This window comes from Carica papaya, chromosome 7 (assembly GCF_054855325.1).
Source record: "Carica papaya isolate Zhongbai chromosome 7, ASM5485532v1, whole genome shotgun sequence".
NCBI classification, from domain to species: domain Eukaryota; kingdom Viridiplantae; phylum Streptophyta; class Magnoliopsida; order Brassicales; family Caricaceae; genus Carica; species Carica papaya.
In genome coordinates, this window is record NC_142315.1 from 11,592,311 (window position 1) to 11,615,650 (window position 23,340).

The 23,340-nt window shown below is 32.9% G+C and overlaps 1 protein-coding gene across 4 annotated transcripts; it reads right to left on the minus strand.

The window, feature by feature from the left end:
• Positions 1-862: 862 nt before the first annotated feature.
• Positions 863-15,778, minus strand: LOC110826203 (uncharacterized). 4 transcript variants are annotated; one of them, XM_022056803.2, is made up of 8 exons: positions 15,563-15,775; positions 14,921-15,308; positions 13,793-13,886; positions 12,715-12,833; positions 12,542-12,625; positions 12,052-12,147; positions 11,914-11,971; positions 863-1,243 (listed from the first exon to the last, which is right to left on the minus strand). In XM_022056803.2, the coding sequence occupies exons 2-7, from the start codon at positions 15,224-15,226 to the stop codon at positions 11,921-11,923; spliced, it is 750 nt and encodes a 249-aa protein (XP_021912495.1). In that variant the 5' UTR covers positions 15,227-15,308; positions 15,563-15,775; the 3' UTR covers positions 863-1,243; positions 11,914-11,920. The 4 variants fall into 4 exon arrangements, with proteins under 4 accessions (XP_021912495.1, XP_021912494.1, XP_088063204.1 ...); XM_022056802.2 differs by having other exon boundaries at positions 863-1,219; positions 15,563-15,774; XM_088207077.1 differs by lacking the exon at positions 863-1,243 and adding an exon at positions 10,143-10,940.
• Between the last annotated feature and the right edge of the window lie 7,562 nt (positions 15,779-23,340).

Genomic DNA, 23,340 nt, shown 5'->3' on the forward strand with positions numbered 1-23,340 from the left:
GGCACCAACTCTGCCACTGTCAATTGCGTAAGCTCATTGTTTCCTAAAACAAACCACAATGCACCAATTTTGTCTTTGTCAATTGCGTGAGCTTGTTTGTTTGCATTAATTAAATAAATGAAAGAATTCATGGAATTAATTAAAAAAATTTAACTTGAAGTTAAGTGAGATGAGAATCGGAGGGGTGACGTGGGCATGAAGAATTGTCGTAAGATACCCACACTAGAAATTATCAAATATATGGAGAGGTGAGGTGGTATAAGTCAATGAAGTAGTAAGCCAAATCTCAACCTCTAAAACCATTCGTGCCAAACAACATTCATCATTTTATACTGACACCTAACCACTTCCTCTTCATATTGTACCTACTAATACTGCTGCTGCGGGATAACTAGTACTAGTCATTGTGTCAATTCCATTCAAAAATCAAGTCAGTATATTACATAGTATTTTTTAAAATGATATAATATAATAACTATGTAATATAATCCCATTGTTTTATTTCCTGACCGGATGAAAAAATTTAAAAAAAAAAATCCTGAATTTTAAAATTTCTACTCCTGGCTTATTAACAACCATAATCAAGGGGAATGACCTAGTTTTTTTTTTTTTTTTTTTTTTTGGCTTTTATTGAATCCAGGATTATTAGTGACAGGGCTAAAATATTCAGAGATGGAAAATTCAGCTTTTGTTAATCAAGTGGAGGGTTGAGAGAGAGAGACTTACAAGGGGAGATTTAGTTAATTGGAACTGAGAGGAAGTTATAAGACAAACTCCACATTATTCAAAGAGATTAAAACCAAGAGATCACATTCCCTCTTTTATGCAAGTGAATCCCCATATCTATAGACAATTATGGAAATCATTTAAGGATTTAGCTCCTCTGATTCTTTTCCTTGGCAACAAAATGGAAAAATACTGAATTACATATGTTTATACATAAACAAACATAAGATTCATCAATCTGAAAATACAAACGCAGTCACCAAACTGGTCTACAAGGAAAACAAAAACAACCAAAATTATGAGGACTGAGACGGACAATTAGAAACATAACCAAGTTGATAATGGTTAAACAACAGATTACTGTAGTCCAGCATTGCATGATTGGACTGAGGACAGACGCAACTCCTAGAATGGCAACCAGGAGAAAACACATGCGCTAGCTGACAATTGCTAAATCTAAATAAATGGTTTCAAGGCTGTACACATACTCCTCCTGCATCAAAACTCCGTATCAAAACTGCCATAAAAAATTGTTAATTTACAATAAATTAGAAAAAAGAACACATACAGGTATCTATAAGGATCTCTTATACCAAAAAAAGGAAAAACTATGAACAAAACGCTGACCTACATAAGGAGGACCTATACTAAGGAAATATATTATGTATTGTAATAATCATCATCAAGCTAGAGTGTATATATCATACGGCTTAAATTTTATACGAATAGAAAGTTCCTTGTAAGGATTTTGTGAACATATCAGTTCATTAGTCTGCTAACTTAACATGAGTCATCTGAACCACATTATGTAAAACATTTAATAAATTACAATTAACTTTAATATGTTTAATTCTCTCGTAGAATACAGGATTTAAAGCAATATAGATTGCTAATTTGCAATCATATAGCAACTCCATAGATTACGATTTAGAAAACTAAGTTCGTGAAATAGATGAATCAACTCAAATCACAGGTAGTATAAGCCATATTTTGAAATTTTGACTCAATACTAGATTTGGTACCTACAGTATGCTTCTTGCTCTTCCAAAGCACCAGGCTACCACCCATAAAGTCACAGTAACCTGTAACAGTTTGATAGCTAGAAGCAAAAATAGCCAGCCCCAATTAACATGCTCATCATTCTTATAGGGTAATCCAGGACCAAGTGCACCTTTAAGATAACTCAAAATACGTATAAGCAAAAATAGCCAGCCCCAATTAACATGCTCATCATTCTTATAGGGTAATCCAGGACTAAGTGCACCTTTAAGATATCTGAAAATACGAATAATGGCTCTCCAATGACTGTTCCGAGAAGAATCCAAAAATTTATTTATGAAACTAGCGTCAAATGAAATGTTTCAATAAGTCAACATGAGGTAACTGTCAGATACCTTGGTCATGGTAGTAATCTGATATTGAAGAAGAAGAAGAAGAAAAGCAAGAGAAAGGAGAGTCAACAAAGGAGAAGAAGATTGAAAGGATAATTTATTATTGAATTTCTAATGATTACATTGCATAAGAGAATACATTATTTATAGATGGCGTGACAGAGATGATTGGCGAAGCAGGTGGAATTGTCTGGATTCGATGTGGCGATGACCTCTTCCTAATTTGGCGACAGCAATCTTGGGATCTCTTTTGATTGCAGGATCTCTTCTGATTCAGGGTTTAATGTGGTCAAACCCTAACCTTAATTTCTTAGAATGACTCTTTTGCCCTTCTACATGTGTTTTTCCTTACTCATGTGGTAAACAATGGGTTCTTTGACAATATCCTCCCCCTCGAACATCAACCTTATCCTCAAGGTTGAATTGTGGAAATTGTTGCTGAAGGTACTCATAATCTTCCCAGGTGCATCCATCGGTGTCGGTGTCTTCTCATTGTATTAGCCCTTGTTTAATAGGCACGAATCCTTGCATTATGACTCAGTGCTGTAACACTTGCCTCGATTGGACACTAAACTCGTCTACCCTTATATTATTAGGTAAATCTTGGATTACCTTGCCTCTACTTTCAATGTAATTTTTAAGTTGTCATACACATAATACTGGATGGATTCTGGAGTTAGGGGGTAGCTGAAGTTTGTAAGCAACTGACCCAACCTTTTGTGTTATTTGGAATGGCTCGTAGTAGCGTGGTGATAGCTTGGATCATTTGGTTTGTCTTGTTGCACTTTGTTCATATGGTTGCAACTTGAGTAATACCCAGTTCCTGTTCTTTAAAGCTTCTCTCACTGCGATGTTTATCTGCATATTTCTTAGTTCGGACTTGTGCCTTCAGAATTTGTTGCTGGATTCTTTTGTTGGTTTCTTCTCTTTTTGCTAATAATTCTTCTACTGCAAGAGATGCTTAGGCAAATTCAGCAATATCTAGAAAATGAGGCACATACGCATAGAGAGCTTGGAAATATGTCATTTTGAGGCTTGCATGATAAGTTGTGTTATACCACCACTCAGCAGAAAATAACCATTTCGCCCATGTTTTTGATTGATCATAAGCCATGCATCTCAAGTACATCTCTAAACATTAGTTTAGTTGTTCAGTTTGACCATTTGTCTGAGGATGATAAACAGTACTGAAATGTATGCAGGTCCCCACCGATCTCATTAAGTCCTTCCAAAAAAGGCTTGTGAATAAGGGATCCCAATCTGACACTATGACCTATGGCACTCCGTACAATTTATGGATGGTTTCTATAAGAAGTTTGGCGACCTTTTGGGCTGAGAAGGGATGCTTTAGAGAGATAAAGCATTTATACTTTGTGAATCAGTCTACTACCATCATAATTGCATCCTTGTTGTCGGATTTGGGTAGTTGTTTGATGAAATCCATTGATATGTGAGTCCAAGCCTAGTCAAGGATTAATAACGGTTGCAAGAGTCCTGGAAGAGCTATCTTTTCATTTTTACAATGCTGATAAGTATTGCATTGTTGTACCCACTGAGTAACTAGCATTTTCATGTCGTTCCAATAGAAGTGTTGCTTGACTCTTTCATAGGTAGTCTTGATCCTGGAGTGACCCCTTATGGCTGAGTTATGACATTGTTGGAGTATCTGATGCGAAGACGTTTGTTATTGCCAAGTACTATCCTTCCTTTATACCAAAGGATCCCATTAGATAAGTGGAATGGAGGCTTGCCTTGTGGGAAAATTAAGAGCTCCACTATAACCTGCTGTATATCCGAGTCCTTTTCATACCTTTTAGTCACTTCACTTATCCAAACAAGGGTGACAGCAGTAATGGTGTATAGTACCTCTGCAGAATTCTCCTAGTATTCCCTTCAAGTTAAAGCATCTGTAATTGTATTGGTGATTCCTTGTTTATATTGTATGGAATAATTCAATGCTAACAATTTCAGGATGCCTTTCTGTTGGATCATGGACTTTACTCTTTAATCTAATATGTATTTGAGACTGCGCTGATCGGTTCGAATGATGAAAGAAACTCCTAAGTAATGGCGCCCCTGATTGACTGCATATAAGATTGCCATGAGTCTTTCTCGTAAACTGACTTAGATTGATTCCTCAGACTTAGTGCCTTGCGGATAAAGGCTGTGGGTACTGCTCCCATCCCCTTATCACTAGCACTTTTTTCTATAGTGAATGGATCTCCTAACTTTGAAAGTCGCAATACCGACTAGAAGTCCTTGCTTTCTTTAATTGTCGAAAAGCTTGTTCAGCCTCAGGGTTCCACTGGAATGTCGCTTTCTTTAAGAGGTCTGTAAGAGGTTTGGCTATCGTGTAATATTGTCGAATGAATTTGCAATAGTAACTTGTGAGACCCGAAAACCCCTTAAGAGCCTTGAGTGTTTGTGAGGTTGACCAGTTAACCATGGCCTCAATCTTTTTTGGATCGCTCTGAACCTTATTCTTTGAAATGACATGCCCCAGATACTCTACTTAAGTCTGCAGGAAGAAACATTTAGATCTTTTAGTATATAACCTGTGTTATCGTAATAACTGCAGTACCTGTTCAAGTTGACATAAATGTTCTTATTCGTTAGAGCTATAACTGAGTATGTCATCGAAGAAAACGAGAACAAACTTCCAGAGAAACTCTCTAAAGACATGATTCGTCAGGGCTTGAAAAGTGGTTGGAGTATTGGTTAGCCCAAACAACATTACCCTGAATTCATAGTGGCCGTGATGAGTCCGAAAGACCATTTTTGGGATATCTTCTTCCTTAACACAAATCTAGTGGTACCATGCTCTCATATCAAGTTTCGAAAAGATGGAAGCACCAGGCAATCCATCAAGTAAGTCATCGATGATAGCAATTGGGAATTTATATTTTATTGTTAGTGAATTAAGTTCCCGATAGTCCACAAAGAATCTCTAGGTTCCATCTTCTTTTTGAGTAGTAAAACTGGTGACAAGAATGGACTTCAATTGAGTCAGATGATGGAATCCTGTAACATTTCATGCACCTGTTTTTCTATTTCATTTTTTTGAAAGAAAGAGTACCAGTATGATCGAATGTTGACAGTTGCCTCTTTCTGAATGAAGGGAATAGCATGACCAAACTCACGAGGTGGCGGTAGTCCTTTAGGTTCCTCGAAGACATCTTAGAATTGTTCTAGCAAGGAATTCAGTGCTTTGTTCTGAATGGGTGTAATTCTTTCCTCTGGATTAACCTCTATGATTAGGAACATTGCACCCCCTTTCAGTTTGTTTTTCTGTTTGCCCTATTTTCTTGCAGAAGTTTCCTTTAGTTGACCCGAGATTTCACTCCCCTTTAAATTATGTGCGAGTCACCATAATGAAATTCAACAGTGGCATGAAAAAAATCAAATATCATTAGGCTAAACTGTTTCCTCCAATCCACCCCTAAAATCATAGCATATCCGCCAAGTTGACTAACCCCTAAAACCACTGATCTTTTACCCATTAACTACCATCAGTGTCAATGGTTTATCGCTGACCACTTGAATTTTAATTCCTTTTGCCACTTCCTCATCCAAGAAGGAATGTGAGCTTCCACTATCAAGCAGTACTAGTACATCACGACCGGACAATGTCCCTCTGAGTTTTAGGGTATTGCCCGCTGAGATACCCTCTATGACTTGTATGGACAGGTTTGTGGTTAAATTCTCTTCTTCAACTATTTCTTCCTCTGTTGCCAGTTCCCCTTGATTGAAGACTTCTTCCATTGCCATCATGGTTTTGTTTTGGCATCGGTGTCCTAAAAAATAACGGTCTCCGTATTTGTAACAGGAGGTTGTTGGTCTCTTAGCCTTTGTTTCTTTTCCCATATGCTCATAGTTTTGACTTGCTGTGCCTTTAGAAATTCTGAGTGGATAAATGTCTTTCTCACAGAAATAAAAGCTCCTTGTCATTTCAATTATGGACTATTCCTGCAGTAAGGTCTGCTCAAAAGCTTGATTAAGTGCGCACGGTTTGAGTAGCCTAATCATTGGTTGGAGTTCCAGTTTGAGGCCATTGATAAACTTGCCTATAAAGAATCTCTCTAAAAGTGTGGGATTATCTGCATTCATGAGAGAACGTAAGTATTCAAATTGTTCTTGATATTCTAGAATCATACCTATCTGAGAAAATTTATTGAATTCTTCTATAAAGGCCCTCCAGAACGATCCCATATGTTGGTTCGATACATTTGCAACCTCACCCAAGAATAGAGAAGCTACCTCAACTTTTTTTTCTTCTGGCGTGTTATGAACCAGAAAATATTTTTCGCACCTTCTTATCTCCCACGAGGGTTGGTTCCTTCAAAAAAAGGAATTTTCACCCTAGGAAATGAAAAGAATTGTACAAAACCGATTCGGTGTATAGTAACAGCTGGTCTAGTTAAGTCAAAGTAGCCATTCAAAACTGCTCGGGTTGAACTAGATCGGTTCATGAGTGCGACGGATTGGGTCGATCTAGTCAACCCGGGTCGGATTGATCTGATTGTGCCAAAATTGGGTCAGGTCGGTCCATTTCAGTCATATTCCGGTCGGGTTGGTTTCATTCAAACCCAATTCGAGCCAGTTCAAATCGGTCCAATTCCTCAACTGGTCCAGACCAGTTCCCTTCTAACCGACCGAGTTTAGAAGGCGGGTGAAACCTTATGTTACTCAATCCGCTGCTCGGGAGGGGAAGCAGACCTCCCTCCTCACAAGTTTTTGATGGCGACTTCAGCCATTCTTCTGCTGTCATTTCGCATAACCAATTTAGAATGGTGTTGAGCCACTGATGGTTTCCTCTATTCATCTCATAGACGTCTTCCATGAAAGAGGTAAACTTCTTATCTACCTCTTTCACTAAGAGTTCAGTGATATCGGGTTTCTCGGCGTCCGTCGCTATTGCCTTCCCTTTCAACCAAGTGTGGATGGCGACTCCAGCAAAGAATTAGGCCAGCTCCTACTCTCATACCAACTTGTCAGATACCTTGATCATGGTACTAATTTGGGATTGAAGAAGAAGAAAAAAAGGGAGAGAAAGAAGAGTCGACAGAGGAGAAGAAGATTGAAAGGATAATTTATTATCGAATCAATGATTACATTGTATAGGAGAATATATTATTTATAGATGGTATGATAGAGATGATCGGCGAAGTGGGTAGGATTGTCCGAATTCGATGCGGTGATGACCTCTTCCCGATTTGGCAATGGCGATTGTGGGATCTCTTCTGATTTAGGATTTAATGTTGTCAAACCATAAACCTAATGTCTCATAGTGACTCTTTTGGTCTTCTGCATGTGTTTCTCCCTTTTTACCCTTCCTCCTATAGTAAACTATGGGTTACTTGATACTGACTCATTTTTGCAACAAACCTCCAACACCAATATTCTCCAGTAGTTCACCTCCATTTATAGCCAGATTAGTATCAAGATAAAATAGAAAAATCAACTAGTTTAAATACTAATATTCCTGTCTCATTTAAATGCTCAAGAACATACCTTCTTTGCAATAAACAAATTTTTAATTTTTATATGGCTACCTCAATACCCAAAAGATAGTGCAAGGGCTCCAGATATTTAGTCTGAAACCAAAATGAGAAGTTTCACCCTTTGAATTCCTTTACTACCATTACCTATGATAATAATATTATCAGCATACACAGTGAGTGACAAATTTCTAGTTATAGAGTGATGACAGAAAACAGAATGTTCAGCTCTAGCATGGTAAAAATCAAACTCTATAACAATCTAACTGAACTTTCCAAACCAAGCTCTAGGAGACTATTTAACCCGTACAAAGACTTCTTCAATCAAATAACCAATTTGACCTGAGCAATGCATCCTGAAGGTTGCTCAATCTAAACGGTTTCCTCTAAATCATGACGTAATAAAGTAATCTTTTCTCCAATTGGTGTAAAGGCCAATGGTAATTGATGCAAGCAAAAAGAGGAGGGGTGGGGAGGAGGGGGTCAAACTCAGACTAAGATCCCATGACCAAGATAATTACAAGTAAATAGCCAAAAAGTAATTTTTTTCTCTAATTGGCGTAAAGGCCAATGATAATTGATACGAGCAAAAAAGGGGGCACAAACTCATACTAAAATCCCATGACCAAGATAATTACGAGTAAACAGCCAAAAAGATCCTTCGAATCATGGAGTCTCAAGTATTTCACATGATAGAGTTATCTACTCTTTTTGGGAGAGTTATAACTGGACACTTATCTCTTCTAAGGCACATTGATCATATGAATAATAAGAGTTCTAAAGATTTTGGACATTGATTATTCATAACTCTCCTCATAAATGGTTTTCAACTTCAAGTAAATCTCTTAAGAATTCAAGAATCCTTATCATATCAAGCATGGTCGGGTTTCAAGAGATTTACATCATCAAAACCAAGAGCATTCATCAATTTAGAGTTCTTATCAAGATAAGAAAGGAAAAATCCTATTATTACAAGTCTTGGCCATGATTACACTTGTCTTCATCTCATGTTAGAAATCGGTTTTATAGTCCTACTTCAAGTAGTATTTGTATCTAAGTTTCCTCAAGTAATTTGAAGTCGATCTTGCAAGAGTTCTAATCTGTTTCCTCTTCATAAATTAATATTTTTAAAGGAGTTGAAATGATGTTTGAAGTGTGAAAGTTCAAAGGGATAAAGATTCCCCTTCATGGCTAATTCCCACAAGAAAAAAGAGTTGTTTTTCTACTCAAACATGACTGGAATTTTATTCATATTCAACACCAAGTCTACATCAAAAATTCGTTAAATAATAAAGTCCCAATCTGATCAAGAAAAAGGCAAGCACAACCCCCAAAGGAATCCTACACTATTCAAGAGAGAAGAGATTTAATCTATTTTTGTTTATGAGTCTTTAAATTAATTTTTAATTATAATCCTACATAAGATTGTATTTAGAGTTTTCTTCGGATTTAGTTTTCAATTTCTACTCGGATTATTGAAATTTATGTTTATATAAAGGCCTTATTACCTAGGTTGTCAATACATCAAGTCAAATCAATAAAATTTCAATTTTTTTTTTCAAACTTTAGCTTTGGGCTATTGTGAGTGCTCTTTGAGAGTGTTCTTCAACCATCTTGTTAAATGGAGAACTAGTTCTACTAATTGAGATAATCTCGTGACGTTATATCAATTCTTATTTTTTTCCCCAATTACCTTAATATGTAATCACATATTGATTATGAGTTAAGTAGGAGGATTTGTTTAGGGATTAAGTTTTGATGTTAAGTTGTATGTTGGGATTTTTATTGATTGATCTTAGATTCTGCATCAGCAATTTAGGTACTTTGTTAACAAGAGTAACCAACCAAATCAAACAAAGAATTGGAAATGTAAAACCCAGAGGATAAGGTAAGAGATAATGGAGGGCATATAAGTCCTACACCACTAATAGGAACTCAACTCTCATTTGCTTAAGTAACTGTTTTTTTTTTTTTTTTTTGAAATAACAATTTGCTGAAGTAACTGTAAGGGATGATAGAATTACTTGACAATGAACAAAAGAACTGCATTTACCAGATATATACAGTTTATGGCAGCATAACCTATGACGCACGAGGTAGGAATAAAAGAGAGGCAAGCAGTATGTTGAGCAAGAGAGCAACAAAAGTGGAAGCTTGTTGTGACACCTAATACTGAAGGAATTTGGAGAACTCATTCTTAGAAACCAGTATAATATTAGTTTCACTCACCGTGGAAGTCAAGCCTTGAGGTGGTAGAGGTGTGCAAAAATCAAATAGAACCAATTTAGGCAAATCAGTTCAGTTAGTCTGCTAAACCAGTTTGGTTCAGTTTTCAATTAAAATTGTAAATACTGGTTATCAGTTCCAAATTTATGGAGCCGAACCAATGGATTTAATCGAATTAATTTTTTTAATAACATTACAGTATATAATATTTATATAATATAAATTATGAAATATTTATAATATATTATTATAATGTATATAACATTCATATAATTTGGTCGATAACTGAACCAACGGTTCGTTTTGGTTAATACAAATAGTTCAGTGGTTTCAATTAGTTATCATGGTTGGCTCAGTTTTTTTTTCAAAATTTTTTAATTGAACATGCACACTTAATTCGAGGTGGTATACCAACCAATCATAACAATTATCATGTGTAAGACCATCTTTTCCACAATGACTATGTCCTCCCCCACTGCCACCCCATGCCCTCAAACAATCAAGGCACAATTGATTTAGCCCATTGCACGTAGCTATTTCCATTCAAACGCCGGGTAGTTATTTGAGAATGTCAGTGCTTGACGTAATGAAAGTATCTTCGAATCCCTGCTGCTATCCAAAAAGAGTATACAGAAGACCAGTTCAATGACACTGATATGACCAAAAGTCATCAAAATGAGATCACCAGAAACCTCCCTCAACCATAAATATTGTGAAGGTATTCTCCATATAATTTGCTAAAATACCTAATGATTATCAAAATGGGGCCAGAATCAATCACTGTAAAGAAATCAGATCAAACCAGAGCTTCATGCGCAGGTGACTGGCAACTTATAAAAAGTTGAATGGTGACAGGACCATTATCAGAAAGCTCTTTGGATGCTGATGACACTACCTGGACTGATGTGCTAGAAAAAAGCTACAGAGGTGGTAGCTAAATTTTCTCTCCTATAGTTTTGCAGCAACCGGAGTCCAAATTTTTTTTTCTTACACCAACCAAGCTTTGCTACCATGTTGAGAAAAATAATGCAACTTCCATATAGTGTAAAGAAAACCTTCGGTATTTATAAGGATTCAGTCGCGAAATTTAAGTAATTTTCTGAAAAAAAAAATATAATAAATTAGCTGTATTCGACTAAACATCACAGACTTGAACGAGATTGTGGTATATAGATTTTACGGTTTAGCAATTTCTTACTCACTGAAAGCATTATGGAGATCTTTTTTTCTTTTTTAATTGAAAATAAACTCTAACTGCAGAGCAGAATAATAATATCAAAATGTCCCTAGCAGGCTTACAAACAAATCTGGAAAGCTTTGGGGAAAGTTCAGCATTAGCTAATTCATACGATTCCTATGTAGAATGGTTCCATAGGGCAAGTTTTTGGAAAGTTCAGAATTAGCTAATTTATATGATTGCTATGTAGGATTGTTCCATAGGGCACTAGTCAAATGACATCCAGTTTGAGGCAAAGTACTGCTGAACTTCAGTCCTGGGTCCAAATCAATCAAACAGCTTTATCATCAGCCTTCATTCCTCAGGTCGCCTAGTTTAGAAAGGGGAAGAAGGAAAGGAAGCTGAAGGGCTTAAGATGATTGCTTCTGTCAAACATTACCTTAGCCACTGTTCAATCCAAGGAGCTAGCCCCGGTTTATGAACTTCAGTTTGCTAAAGCTGTCAGGCATGCTCAATTTCCAGCTTAACTGTTGTTTATACATTAAGCATCAACAGCAAGACCTAGGGCAGTGAATATGCTTTGTTTTTATTTCAAACACAGGTCAGATGGATACAGAAACATTTCGTTCAATGTAATGTAAGGCATGACAATAGTGAACTGCCTAACTATTAACTGAGACACTAAAGACTTCTAATTAGCCAGAAAAAGAAGAAGAGAAAAAAGAGGGGGCAGGGGGAATTGAAAATTAGGATATTCCATGCAGTGAAGCATTTTGAAATGACACTGCAATGCTCGGACATTCAAGATTATTCTCAGTTGCCAGAAAAAGAAATACTAAAGAAGGAAGACACCATAAATGAAATCAGCATTTCACCAATTAGTTCGTCCACATACCTCAGATTTAGGATTCTGATGTCTGACAAATTTGTTCCTCAATTAAAGTCTGGACTTTCTGCATAAACAAGAGGTAGACATCTATTGATTAAAGAAACCCAAAGAACAAACAAAAGCGGAATATCTAAACAGCATTACCTTCACAGAACTTCCAACCTCTTCTAGCTTTTGTAGCAGCAATAGATCCCCTGAATGACCAAGACAATCATGCCTCGTAGATTTTGACGGAGACATCTGCATGAAGACAAGAAAGAGATGAAATTCTTAAATCCAAATAGGGGATGATTAAAAAAAAGAAAGCAGGAACCTTAAGAAAGAGAGAAGATCCATTACATGCAAAACTTAATATTAATCACATGATGGTTTGAAAAAAAATATATAATCCATGAGAATATATCACTGGGCTCCATGAATAAATGCTTATATGCCTTGTTAAAAAAAAAAAAATTTAAAAAGAAACTGAAAACACTTGAGAAGAGAATCATGAAAATGATAACATATGTAACTTAGCCACAGATCCTTCGTATAAATTGGTTGGATTCATCAAGTAACAGATTGATTCAGATGCAAGACAGGACAAATAAAAAAAAAAGCTGACATACACCCAGGCAGCTGGTGATTGACTCACCCTCAAATTTGGAGATTCCTGAATTGTGGAAATTTGCCTAGAGAAAGCTTCGGTCCTCATACTTGAAAGTTGTGTTACAACAGCCTAAATTGAATATAGGTTTTGCAAAAGTTGGACATCTTTCTTTATGCAATTTATAGAAATGACAAATGCCTCTTGGCAATGAGATCTACCTTCCTGAAAGCACTTGGATCTGTGACGCCTTGGATTAGGACATCATCACTTGGTCGCTTTCTTACACCAAGATTCTCAATCCTCAGAGAGTAGACACCAAAAAGAGACTGCAAATATCCTAAAGACAAGGTTTTCAAACATTGCATGCTGAGTAACAACACAACCTAAGAATAAACACTCAAGCATCAATTCTAAATCAGTGTTCAAGACCAAACCCTTTCACCAATTACTGAAGATTTTCAAAGAAGAAGAGCTAGTATGTGACTGGAGAAGGTTCATGCCTTCAATACTTATATCTCTTATTTTACTGGAAATCAATTAAAGTCTCTGACAACTTCAGACCAGAAGATGCAGAATGCCTTCCATGATGTTTCAGTCATCCTAAATTTACTTACATAAAATCATTACAGACAACTTATTAGTTTGCAAAATCCCAAGAGGATCTGCATCAACACTATTCCATATCGATGACAAAGAAACTTGAAGTAATATATATATTATGGTTCCAAAAATAGCATCTACTTATGGGTTTGCTGACTGGAAAAGCACAACCTAAGCTTTTAGCGTTACCTCAAATCCCTTCCTTTATCACCTATAATCAATAGGTTGACAACTTGGTAAGAAAGAACCTAATGATCTTTTTGGCAAAGAGATAAGGGTTAAGACAGTGTTGCTTAAATTTTCCTTATGGAACTGCCTATAACTATACATTTTTTTGGAATACGATATGAGCCGCAAATTTAGCCTGAAAGTAGGTAACTTCTCATAACGGAAGTAATCAAATCCAACATATAAGAAAAGTAACAATTCAACAGATAAAGAAAAACAAATTAATGTAAGATGATATCCACCAGTATGACGCTATCTAGTATTTCTTTCTCTTGCTGCCACTGTAAATCTCATAAATTCAACTCTTCGAATGGAGAGACTCTCAGCTGCTAAGTATATTATTAATATCTGCTTTATTTTGGCCCATAACACTGCTCATGAATTCTCCTCACAAAGTTTTGCACTATTGGCAAATGAAAATGGGGAGAAAAAGGGGTGGGAGGATGTGAGAGAGTAGTAAAGCTTTACCTTGTTCAATTACAACATCAGCAACAGAGGGCAACACAATGTGCTTCTCTTTTTTTAATACCCCAAAACAAGGAAATGGCACTGGCCTGGTGACCTGAGCTAAAGTAACAAAGTATTAACAAATACAGTCACCTTATATAAACCCAATACAACATCAAAAGCGTAATCTTACAATGTTCCATTGCTAAAGGGAATATAACATCAGCTGTAATAGTCTAGTAATTTGCAATTTGTTAGACCAACAACAAGATGGTAACCCTTTTCAGATAGATATTGGAGGGGGGGGGGAGGAAGAGGTGAAAAATAGAACCAAGGTAAATTAGGTTCCATCCAGTTAATGAAAAATATATTTCTTTTAATTTTCATCTTCTATTTACATATGTATGTAAGAAAGCACATATGTACATAAAAACAAAAAATAGTAGAACAAACACCTGTGCTAGTTGAATCTAAAATATTTTTAGAAATAAAATATTATTTTGGAAATAAAAAAATTTATTTGCAGCATTTTCTAGAAATTTGTTTTATATTTATGTTTATATTGTGATATATATACACATGCATACATAATATACTTATAATTTTACAGTTTCTGTTTATACAGATGGATAAGATATACATATAGACATACATACATAAAGACATACATACAAAGTGATACATAATGCATATATGCACAAATACATAGTTACATGCATATATACATATATATACAAATTAATGCATACATAAATTTCCCTATAAACATAGATGCTTACATCATATACACTCAAATATTTGTATATAGACACATTTATACAAGGATAGAGATGAAAGCTACAAATGTTTTCATATACCTAACTCAGACTCAGGCTATCCTAATAAGTTACTCAGCTCATCCACTCTCCCCAACTAATTATTTGCCTAGAGAACCCCATTCCATTCCCCGCCTCCCCTTCTCTCCCTCTTCTCAAAAACAAAACCTTGAAAGTTTTAGTTACTTCAGAAAATAGCATTAAAATGGTTAAGAAATGCAGACAACCATAAATAACAAGGCACATATAAGTACGCATATTTATATAGTAAAAGCAATTGATGAAACAATCATAAAAAAGCAGATAAAATTTGAAGAGGAGATTGCTGATTTACTTTATAGACAATGGCATGTTGAGTAAGATAGAGCTTCCTTGAACGAATGTCTTTGCGGAGTATATATCTCCGCACTGGCAGATATAACAACATGAACAACCCAATTCCCCAAGCCAGCATTAGAAGCAGCGAGTATAAAACCCATTGAGCTGTTTGATACTTGACAAAATTTTCTTCCATATCCTGAAAAGATGCCGCGTAAAGAACTGCCTCGTTTTCGGTTCCGTTCTCTTCTTGAGAAGCACCAGACGATAACAAACCTCTCTCCAAGCTATCAATTTCCACGACCTCATCTCTAGATCCCATCTGATTCCAGTGGTACGAATTCACAGTCTGGCGCAGCAACTGAATCTTTCAGCAATTAATCTAAGTGGCCTCTCTGTTCAAGCTGATAAAAGAAACACAATTAGCATTCATGAGGTTAAAGCTGGAACCTTCATTGACACTGACAAAGCGTTACAATAAGGAAAAAGGGGAAAAAAGAAGTCATTAACAAAAAAAATAAATAAATATTAAGAGGGAAAATACAAGCAAGAAAACAACATTCTCTATCGCAATTCAGCAATTTTGAGAAAATGGTCCAAGTATAAGAGTCAGTAAAGCTGGAAGGAATTCAAAAAATGAGGTACAGTCATAGAATACCGATTCATTAAAGAGAGTAGCTGAGGGCTGATTTTGATGGTAATCGTTGGTAGGTGGAGCAGAGGAAATTACGGCCTGAAGCGGATCCAAACTTGAAAAACCGTCGCCGGTATCTTTAAATCGATCACGATCGCCATTGTTTGGAAAAAAAAAAAAAAAGAAAAGAAAAAAGAAACCAAGTTGTAAAGTTTCAGAAAACACAAGTTGGAGGAAGTTTTGTCACAATCGGTGCATTGTAATTCGGGTAAAAGTTCAGTGGGATTCCTGAAGTCCATGGACGAATAGGCCCAATAATAATTCTCATAAATCTTATTTCTTTTATGCATTTTGTTAATTCATCCTTCTCAACCTGTCCTGTTATGAGTATTAATTTTTACTCAAGAATTTTACTTATCATGGATGTCATAGTAATTATTCATAAGTTGGATGATTGTTATTTTAGTATGAGGATATATGTACTTTGTGTATTTATTATATTAAAAAATTATATTACGTGGGTTTTCATAAAAATATTATGTTATTATTAATGTATATGTGTAATTTAATTAAAATAAAACATATATTCTATAGATAACATTTTGGACTTAAATTTTTAAATTATTAAGTAATATTTAAATTTGACATTGTAATTTTAAATGTTCCTTCTATATACCATTTTGTGCAAGATTGTTAAAAGCATTATTCCTCACTATTTAATGACTTTCAGGTTTGTTATATAAGTCAAGAGCAATAGAGAGAGTTCCAAGTATAGACATATATATATATATATATATATATATGTTGATACAAAATTTACCCTTTTTTTTTTTTTTTTTTGCAACATGTGGCCTGCAATAAAAATCATGTTTTACCTGCTCTAATGACATTGTTACTGCACATTAAATTTATAAGAATGAATTTTGATATAAATATGTTTTGTTAGGTCTGTTATGGATTTTTGTTATGTGACTTGCCAATTAGAGTATTTATATAGATTAAGAATTTAGTATTCTCATTTAAGTCCTTAATTTTTTTTTTGGTACTATTGAGTATAATAATGAAAAATCAAGAATCATCAATGTCATTGTCTATGGAAATTATTAATCATGTCTTCTAACACCGCAAACTGGCATAGTATTTTTAATTATATCCTATGATCAGAATGAAATTTCAAACTAGAAGTATCATACAATTTTTAGAATGTAGAGTAAAATTGGTATTAATTTCTCAATAAATGAAATTCCCAGTGTTATATATATATATATATATTATATGTTTGTTAAAGTGGGCCTATGTTTCCAGGCCCATTAACCACCTTGAGGTGGCCCACTTCACTTCCACCCTGTCGGCCTCACTCTCTTCTCTTCTTGTATCTATGCTACGTCCATTTTTCAATTTCCAAGACAGACAGACAGACACAAAAACAAAAAAAAAAAACAAAAAAAAAAATTACTAAGAATTTAAATATATATTTATTGGGTTTTTAAGGGTAAAAAAATTTATAAATTACTTAAAAGAGTGAGAGTTGAAAATTATAAATAACATAAGATTTCCATAACATATGAAAAATTATAAAATGTCAGCCCGTGATAGGTTTTATTTGGGTAATTAAATAAATGACACACCTAATCTTTTTTTTTTTTTTTTTTTGGTTGTGAAATCAATCATTAATCACTGAACCGGGTAATGAGTAAATGCCAAAACATTAGTGTTAAATCAAAGGAATGAGAAGGATTAAAATTAGTTAATTGTACTAATATTAACTAATTTTATGATTAATATTGTCGGATGTAATTGGAATTTTTTTGCAAACTGAAATTAAAAATATAATTTTAAGAATGTACGCTTCTATTTCATAAGAAGCGAAATTTCATCCTTCCTTTTTCTTTTTCATGCCAACGAATCACATAGCGTCCTTCCTCCTTTATTCTAGAAGTTTCAACACTCTCTCTTCCTCCCTCATCCTGAAGACCGATGACAATTCTTTTTTTCCTTCTTCTTCTTCTTCTTCTTCTTCTCTCATATCCTCCACCAATATTTTTAAAATGTTAATAAGATAAATGGACTCATATTTTTATTAAATACTACATATATGAGTAATGTTTTAGTAAATTACCCTACAATAAATACTTATTTTCAAAAATAAAAGTATTAGAACATATATATGTGTGTGTATATATATATATATATAACCCAATCAAACTTATAGTCAACCAATTTAACTAATTATTTTAAAAAAATAATTATATATATTTAAACATATGATCAATTTTATTTTTAATTAATAAAATTAGATAATAAATTACCATAGTTCACACTATTAAGATACATTGACGTCTATATATAAATGTGTATTTAAATATTTGTATATTTATGTTTGATGTGCATATTTTCTCAGTTGGCTAACAAATTCACGTGTGACATTATAATCATATTCAATATTGTTTTTCGCTTCAACAAAAAGCAAAATTTTCATCACATTGCACGTTAATCTCTAAGTTTTAAAAGCTTAAAAAAAGGTACACCAAACCACATAATATTTTCAAGCATAAATACAAGAGCAAAGTTAAAATAATATATAAGGGAATAAGAGATCTTGCCTAGCTACCACAATTTTTTTTTTTTTTTAACTCCTTGTATTCTTTCTTCCAATATCTATAAATCAAAGAACTTCTAAGATAAAATAAAAAACTCTTTTATTCTTTACAAAATACAAAAACTCTCGTGTTAATGTTCCTCTTTGTTGATCACATTATTTTGTTTCCTGGTCTATTAGTCAAGAAAAACCACAACTTTAAATATAGAAGAAGGAAATTCATAGTTCTCAAATTTACCATTTTTCTTCTTATTCTTGAAATGTCGGCATATCCCTCTCACTTTTATTGAAATTAGTCCCCAAAAATTGATTACATCCTCTAAGAATCTCTTTTCACTTAAAGCTTCTAAAGATTTGTTGGACTTTGCTCCCTTATTTTGTTTTTACCCTTCACTAGATTCTCCTTTAAGAGTTTGTTCTTTGTATCTTTTCGAGCCTTTTGGAGTGGACACAGTTCTCATTCTTCTTTTTTAATAATGAAAACACTTCAAAAAAGATATAGATAGATTATATCTAAAAACCAGTTGACAATAAGAAATGAAGATTTAAATATGAAAACAAAGTGGATTAAAGTTAATATAAGGTAGTCAAACAAACATAAAATAAAAAAAGAACTAATAAAGGAAATAAAGTTGCATATAAAATAGCGTAAGATCACCTAGTCTAGAGATGTCACTTTAGCACAGCTAAACTACAAGCTTTAACAACTTGATACAAGGAGAAAAAAAAGCTCCCCAAGAATTTTAGATATGCATTAATGATATTATATTATTGAGCTGAACCCTTCATTCACGATAAGAGAGAAAGAAAGAAAAGAGATAAGAGAGACAATAGATTAAAAATCGAGGAGAAAGAGTAAGAATTATAAAATAATAATTTTTTAATAGAGGGATAGATTAGATGTTTCAATAAATTTAAATATATTATCAAGTAACTGATAAAGTTGACTTTAAAATAGTAATAATTTTGTAATATAATATTAAAATGTGAATAAGATATGTCATGTTCTAGTATAATATCATAGTAGCATCATGGTTTCATAGAATACAATATACCTGAGTAATATTTTAAAAATTTGCCGTTAAATAAATATGGATTCTTAAGAAAAATAAGTCATTTATTGAAAACAAATATATAGTCCAACTAAGTAAAAGTTGTTGAGCAAGAATATAGGTAGTATTTTTATAAAAAAAAATTATTGAAAGTGATTTATGTCAAAACTTTACTTAAAAGTAATAAGAAAGTTAGATTGATGCTCCATTATTTAGGCAAAGATTTTATCAAAAATAAAGGGATGGCAAATATCTGTGTCATAATTAGAATTTAAAAATGTGGTCAAGAAATTTTAAACCATTATTTTAAAAAATAGGTAATTAACACATTATCAATTTTGTATATATATACGTGTCTATATACATATAATATATATATATATATATATATTAGTGTTGTGCATGTGTTTTCAAATTGGCCAGTAAACCACTCACCATGGCTAAATTGCAAATTAGTACCTATCTATTTACCTAAACTAAAATGTTATACATCAAGTAAAAGTTTATAATCCCTCCTTTAGACCCTCTTTCTCCTCACCCTCTTAACCTTACAAGCATTACCCATCTCATGCTCATAGGCTTAAGAATTTAGAATAAACACCTTCTCCTTCAGGAATTTCCCAATTCCATTGCTAAAGAAATTCTTAAGTTGTCCATTTTAGACAATCCTTACTTAGAGGATTCAATGGATTTTAATACAAACCAATAACTCCAATTTACTACTAACACAATTTATACTCTACTCTATTTTTTTTTACTTCTCTATGGTACAAAACTCAATTTCTAAAGTGGAAGCTCTTGTGGAAAGCCAATATCCTTCCACGACATAAATTCCTCTTATGGAAGATACTTCATCGTGTTCCATAAGTTATGTCTTTGGGCTCTACCTTAATTTTTTTTGGCAAGTTTTGTGAGGAATGCTAATATGCATATCAACTTGTTTTCCTAGAATGCTCTTTCAACCAAATCCTCTAGCTACATTCGTCATGGTTAATTCACATCAATCCATCACAATGCCTACATTATATTTTGCACAACAAAAGTCTACAAGCATAAAAAGCCATTTATGGAAATCTATACTCTTTTGTGTATATATTTTGATGGATTTGCTACGTTTTTTGAGGATTCTAACCCTATATTCTTAGTTTGAACTCAATAGCATGTACGACTTATCATTACTCATAGCACAGTTTGAACACGTGCAATCTACTGTACAAGTTCGATCTACAATATTACATCAATCTACTATTAATAGTTCTTGTAAAATATGATTTACATGTGCAATATGTGTTAAATACTCTCAAATATCCTCTATGATACTCATTAAGCATCTCATCATGGCATAGATAAAGCTTGCTTTACTTCACGCAAATTTTATATTTTCACTTAGAGCTCTCATTAAGGTCTATTATTTTTGCAATTATATATCTAAAAATCTTAAATATTTCAAGTGTTTTATATTAATTAATTTAGATATCTTAAATGATCTATTTCATGACCTGTAATCCCATCGATAAATGATTCTCTCAAAGTGACACGATAAAGACTTGATATATCAGAAACTGATGAGAGCTCTGAAGAAGATAGCATAACCTAATTTTTGTAATAAAAGTGTTCATTTTCTAATATTCGGGGCCCTCATTTTTCTCTAGCTCATTGTAATATTACCCACCTGATCTATAGATTTCGATGTTGTTTATTTTTTATTTTTGTAAAAAAGGTAGAAGTTTATAAGATGATAGTGAAAATTGACTGGGAATCAAGGGAAGTTTGTTTTATTAATTAATTAGGTGCACAATGATGTTCGTGGCAGCTGCTGAAATCTCAATCATAAGAGGTAATAAATTCGAAGTACATATTCTCCAGAGAAAATTGAAAATAATAATAATAATAATAATAATTAAAAACAAAGGTGTGCTTGGGTTACGAATAGAGAAATATATTTATATTAAAAATGCATGTAAATAATAATCGACCCCCACGTGAACAGCAATAATTGAACAGCTAATTTATTTTTTGTAGCATGGCAGCAGAGGATCCATCCAGCCTTTTATTTATTTATTTTTTAAAAAAACAACATGTTATAATAATAATAATTATTAGGGAAGTTGTCGGTGCATGAGTTATTATTCTTTTGGGAAGTAGAAATAATTATAAATTTTTTAAAAAATGGAGTAATTAATGAATGTAGGAGTGAAGGGGAAATTAAGCATGAGATTAGGAGACAAAAAAAAGTGAGATTAGTATTATAATTAGAATCATATATATATATATATAATGTTGTGTTTTAATTTGGCTGCAGATTCAGACACTTGTTCGACAACATAAACATAGGGTTGATATAAATTGTTTTTCAAGAAATAGTATCTGTAATTGCAAGAGTTAGAAACTGAATTATTAATATTAATTAAATGATTGATATTTTCTTTGCTTTAATCATAAATTGTATTACCATTAAAAGATTATATAAGATTGGTATATATTTTTTATCAGTTAATAAAATATATGATTATATATATATATATATATGGGTGAGCTAGGTTTACTTAAGTAAATTTTCTTTTAAATTTGTTTATAAACCCAGATAATGTAAACTACATATAATAGTAGTGACGGTCGATGGAGAATACTGATTGCTTGAGAAAAGATATGCATGGCGAGGGCCCATGTCTATCCATCTATTGATATTGTGTGTACAATAATACTTAGTGCGTGTGCGTGTGTGCGTGCGTATATATACATATGTATATGTGTATATATATATATATATATATGCTTTCGGGAACAAATTTGAGATCCTGGTACAGATATATTTGAATCACCTGGATGGAGACGTTAGTGCCTGCTGCCTCCCCTCTTTTTCTCTATCCCTACAACCAAAAACAAATTAATATAACTACGTCCACACAAAATGCTGTTGACTCCTTTTATAATTCTCTCTTTGACTACTACCTTCTTTTTCTTTTTTTTTTTTTTTTTAATTTTGGTGTTTAGATTTACTTTATCAAAAAATGATACGTTCTTTTTTATACATATATATAAATTAAAGAAGTAATTTAAAAAATATATATTATTGAATTTTAGATTTTCTACTACAATAATTAACTTAATATTAAAATTATATAAAATAAATTTCTTCAACCTGGCTAGTAATTTAGTTAGTCCTTTTCTCTCATTATCAAAACGTTGGTCGTCATCCTTATCTGTTCTTTGTCTTGTTCTTTTCTTCATTTCAATTTACTCTCACTTTATACCACCATGTCAAATTTAGAGGCTAGAGAGAGAGATATATTTAGCCATGATGAGAAGGGCATATATGTAAAAGAGATTTTATGTGTATAATTTAACTCTATTAAGTTTTTTATGTCATAATTTTCCCATTCAATTTATAAAATTGTTTCAATTTCTTATCTTTCTATGTAAAAATAAAAACTTTAACTGGAAAAGACATAAATTCTTTATGCTTTACTTATAGTTTATCATGTATAAGGTTTAGATTCGTTATATTAAATAACTAAAATATAATTTTTTTTTATTATTTAAACCATTAACAATTGTTTTCTCAATTTTTCTAGTCTTAAATAGAATGATTCTATTTTTAAATTATTTTTTTATGTCATTTAAGTAAGACAGAAAAAAATTATTACTATTTCTATAAAAAAAAAAAATTATATAAAAATTATATTTTTAAACAATTCCACAAGTTCGAGTACTAAATTATAACAAAAAAAAATTTGATATTCAATTAAAAATAGTTCAAGAATTAAATTGATATCTTTTCTAAAATTTTGAATGGTAAAACACGATCCGATATATTATTGATATAGGAATCTTATCACTTTAAAATTAGGCTAAAAATTTATTAAGGATGAAAATCTGGACTGTACTTTATTCTAATCCATTCAAGTTCAAAATGGATCAAAAAAATTTTAATTTGTTGATAAAATTTAAGAAAAACTGAAAAAAAAAAATTATTTTTATATTTTCAATCTAATTCGATCCAATTCTGAGTTTTGTATTTAAAAGATGCAGTTATGTTCTTGCATGTTGACACAAATAAAGTCATACTGTAATCACCCACATGCATAAAGTTGGTAATAATTTTTTGTTACAACGCACACATACAGTGGCGTGCTCACTTGTTTCACAAA

Coding starts and splice junctions, on each gene's coding strand:
- LOC110826203 (XM_022056803.2), bottom strand. CDS start 15,226: ATGGGATCTAGAGATGAGGTCGTGGAAATTGATAGCTTGGAGAGAGGT. Junction 13,887..14,920: donor AACATGCCATTGTCTATAAA/GTAAATCAGCAA, acceptor ACTTTAGCTCAG/GTCACCAGGCCAGTGCCATT. Junction 11,972..12,051: donor AGGTTGGAAGTTCTGTGAAG/GTAATGCTGTTT, acceptor TTGTTTATGCAG/AAAGTCCAGACTTTAATTGA.